Source organism: Trichoplax adhaerens, genomic scaffold (genome assembly GCF_000150275.1).
Source record: "Trichoplax adhaerens TRIADscaffold_2 genomic scaffold, whole genome shotgun sequence".
Classification (NCBI taxonomy): Eukaryota; Metazoa; Placozoa; class Uniplacotomia; order Trichoplacea; family Trichoplacidae; genus Trichoplax; species Trichoplax adhaerens.
This window is the reverse complement of record NW_002060944.1, coordinates 1382422-1384756: the sequence shown is the minus strand read 5'-3', so window position 1 is coordinate 1384756 and position 2335 is coordinate 1382422. Positions and strand designations below refer to the sequence as shown.

Here is a 2335-nt window from a genome sequence, read left to right as displayed (position 1 = left end):
TTATTTCATATTTCTATATGCCCATTATCTTCTATTAGTTATCGAAGTTACTTTGAGTTAGATGCTGTTGGAAATTACTTGTAATACTTTTCTAGTTGTTATATGAATAAGTTTACAAATGATTTAGAAGCTTCTGGAATAAAAAATGATAAATCTACCGTCATTTCGAACCTCATACTCAAAAAATTTGCGAGATAACTTACGAAATTCAGCTATCGTACCTTGCTGCGATAGAAATTATTGTATTTTTTTCTCTGTAATAGCTACTGCCTGACGTTACGTTTTAATATTATAGTTAGATCGAGCTAAATAATATTACCTTAAATCATAATACATAGCCCGGATGTTAATATCTGTAATAATAAGATTTAAGGCTAGAGAAAAAATAATATAACTTACTATTGTAATAAGTCACTAACGTTAATCTGATTGCTAAGAAACACTAGGATACTTGCGCTTTTATTTAGACTTAACAAATTAATACTATATCTTGAAGTGTTCTAAACTGTCTAGTAACGTTAAATATTACCATTACTTTAGTATGCATAGTGATGGGCTCCATAAGAATTAAATATACGACTGCTAATAGAACTTTTCTATCCCTACAATTAACAGCAATCAACAATCTGTAGTTTAATATAGTCTGTGCATTGAGATTAAAGTTAACTATATCTAAATTATACTCTGTAAGGCAAAGATAAACGTAGCGTTATTTTCTCTTATATACGGTATTCGCGCATGCGAGACAGAATTATTGCCTTCGAGATAACTTAAATCCGGCAATCAAATAAGGAAGATATTTTTTAAGCTGTGGAGTTATTGCGGATGAACGCCATTTTGACTGGTAGCTTTATTCGAGTACGACTAGTAGATTTACTACTCTCGTCGTTACTGACACTGATATGGCGATTGCTTAGAATATAAAATATTGGATCATAGAAAAGTGATAATAAAAATAAGAGCGGAAATAATTGAAGTAGAGTATGCGATGAGTCGCCGTTGTCTGGATCTTGTTGAGAGCCATTTGATGAATTATCAATAAATAAAGCTGCATTGAAGCCAAAGATCCAAGGTAAAGCACTTATAATAAAGCACACGGTTAAAATTATTGACATTTTAACGACGCGCTTTTTTCGACGTTCGCCAGCTGATAACTTCTTATTTCGTAAAGCCTGGACTGATGTCTTTCTTAACTTGATAATAACTTTTGTATAACAATATATCATAACACAAACAGGAAGAATATAATCGATAAAGTTCAAAAATATTATATGCACTAAATGGAATATAGACTGACTAATATTAACAATACAGTCGTATTTGAGAATTTCATTGGCTGCTACACTATATAGAACCGGTAAAGAAATTATTATCGCGAATAGCCACAAAATTACAAGGATAATAATAAGCTTGCGACCGTGTAATCGAGGGTTAAGAGGATGAATTATTGCTCGATACCTCTCAATACTCAATAACTTTAGTGTTCCAACTGAAGCGGTATAACATACTAACCAGAAGTAAATGCTGAACTTACAGATAATATTCATTAATGCAAATGACCAACCAGCTTGTTGCACTATAGCCACATAAATGTTACCACAACTCCACTGGAAGGAATTCAAGATATTGGATAATATTAAGTTACCGACGAGATAGTTTACAGCATTTTGAGTATAGCGATTTCGAATAATGTAGGCCATCACTATCGAATTAAAGATAAATCCTGCTGCATTTAATGTGGTAGATATTGTTAAATAAACCGTTTCAATATTATTTTGTAGAGGTCTAGTTATATTAATAGGCGGATCTGTGATATTGGATGTCCAAATTTCCATCGTTTTCGATTAGTTCTTTGACTTGGATATTCTGAATTTTTCCTAGATTGATTTCGGTTATAGATCTAAGCAATTAAAAAATAAAATGTAAATTTTATTCCTACACTGTATATCTCAATCATCATTAACTGATATTCTTTTGTTAAATGAGTACTCCTATTGCTTACTTACTGCCCGCTTGAGTATATTTTTATATATCTACTAATGGAAACTAATTACCTTAATGATCTGTGATTGGTAAATTTTCTTTATGTACCTAAAGTCATAGTGTGAAAGTACAAATATATCAGATTGGTACCTTGGGCAGTGCAATAGTAACTGCACTAAAATTATTCCATATTACTGTGTTACATTCTGACTTGATACTTTAGGCAACGGATTATTAGGAAATGTTTAATAAGTGGCCAGTTATGGTATCTTGATACTTATCTTTAAAGTAAAACTAGAATTAAATAACAACTTAAAAATGCCTTACGCAAGCAATGAAGATAATGTATTGT

General features: G+C 31.3%; 1 protein-coding gene across 1 annotated transcript; it reads right to left on the bottom strand.

Annotated features, from left to right (window-relative positions):
* Positions 1-1067: 1067 nt before the first annotated feature.
* TRIADDRAFT_5191 (uncharacterized protein) lies at positions 1068-1742 on the bottom strand (the record flags this gene model as incomplete). The annotated part of the gene is made up of 1 exon (XM_002109170.1): positions 1068-1742. A coding segment is annotated over one exon (675 nt), but the record flags the coding sequence as incomplete, so codon positions are not given.
* Positions 1743-2335: the final 593 nt, after the last annotated feature.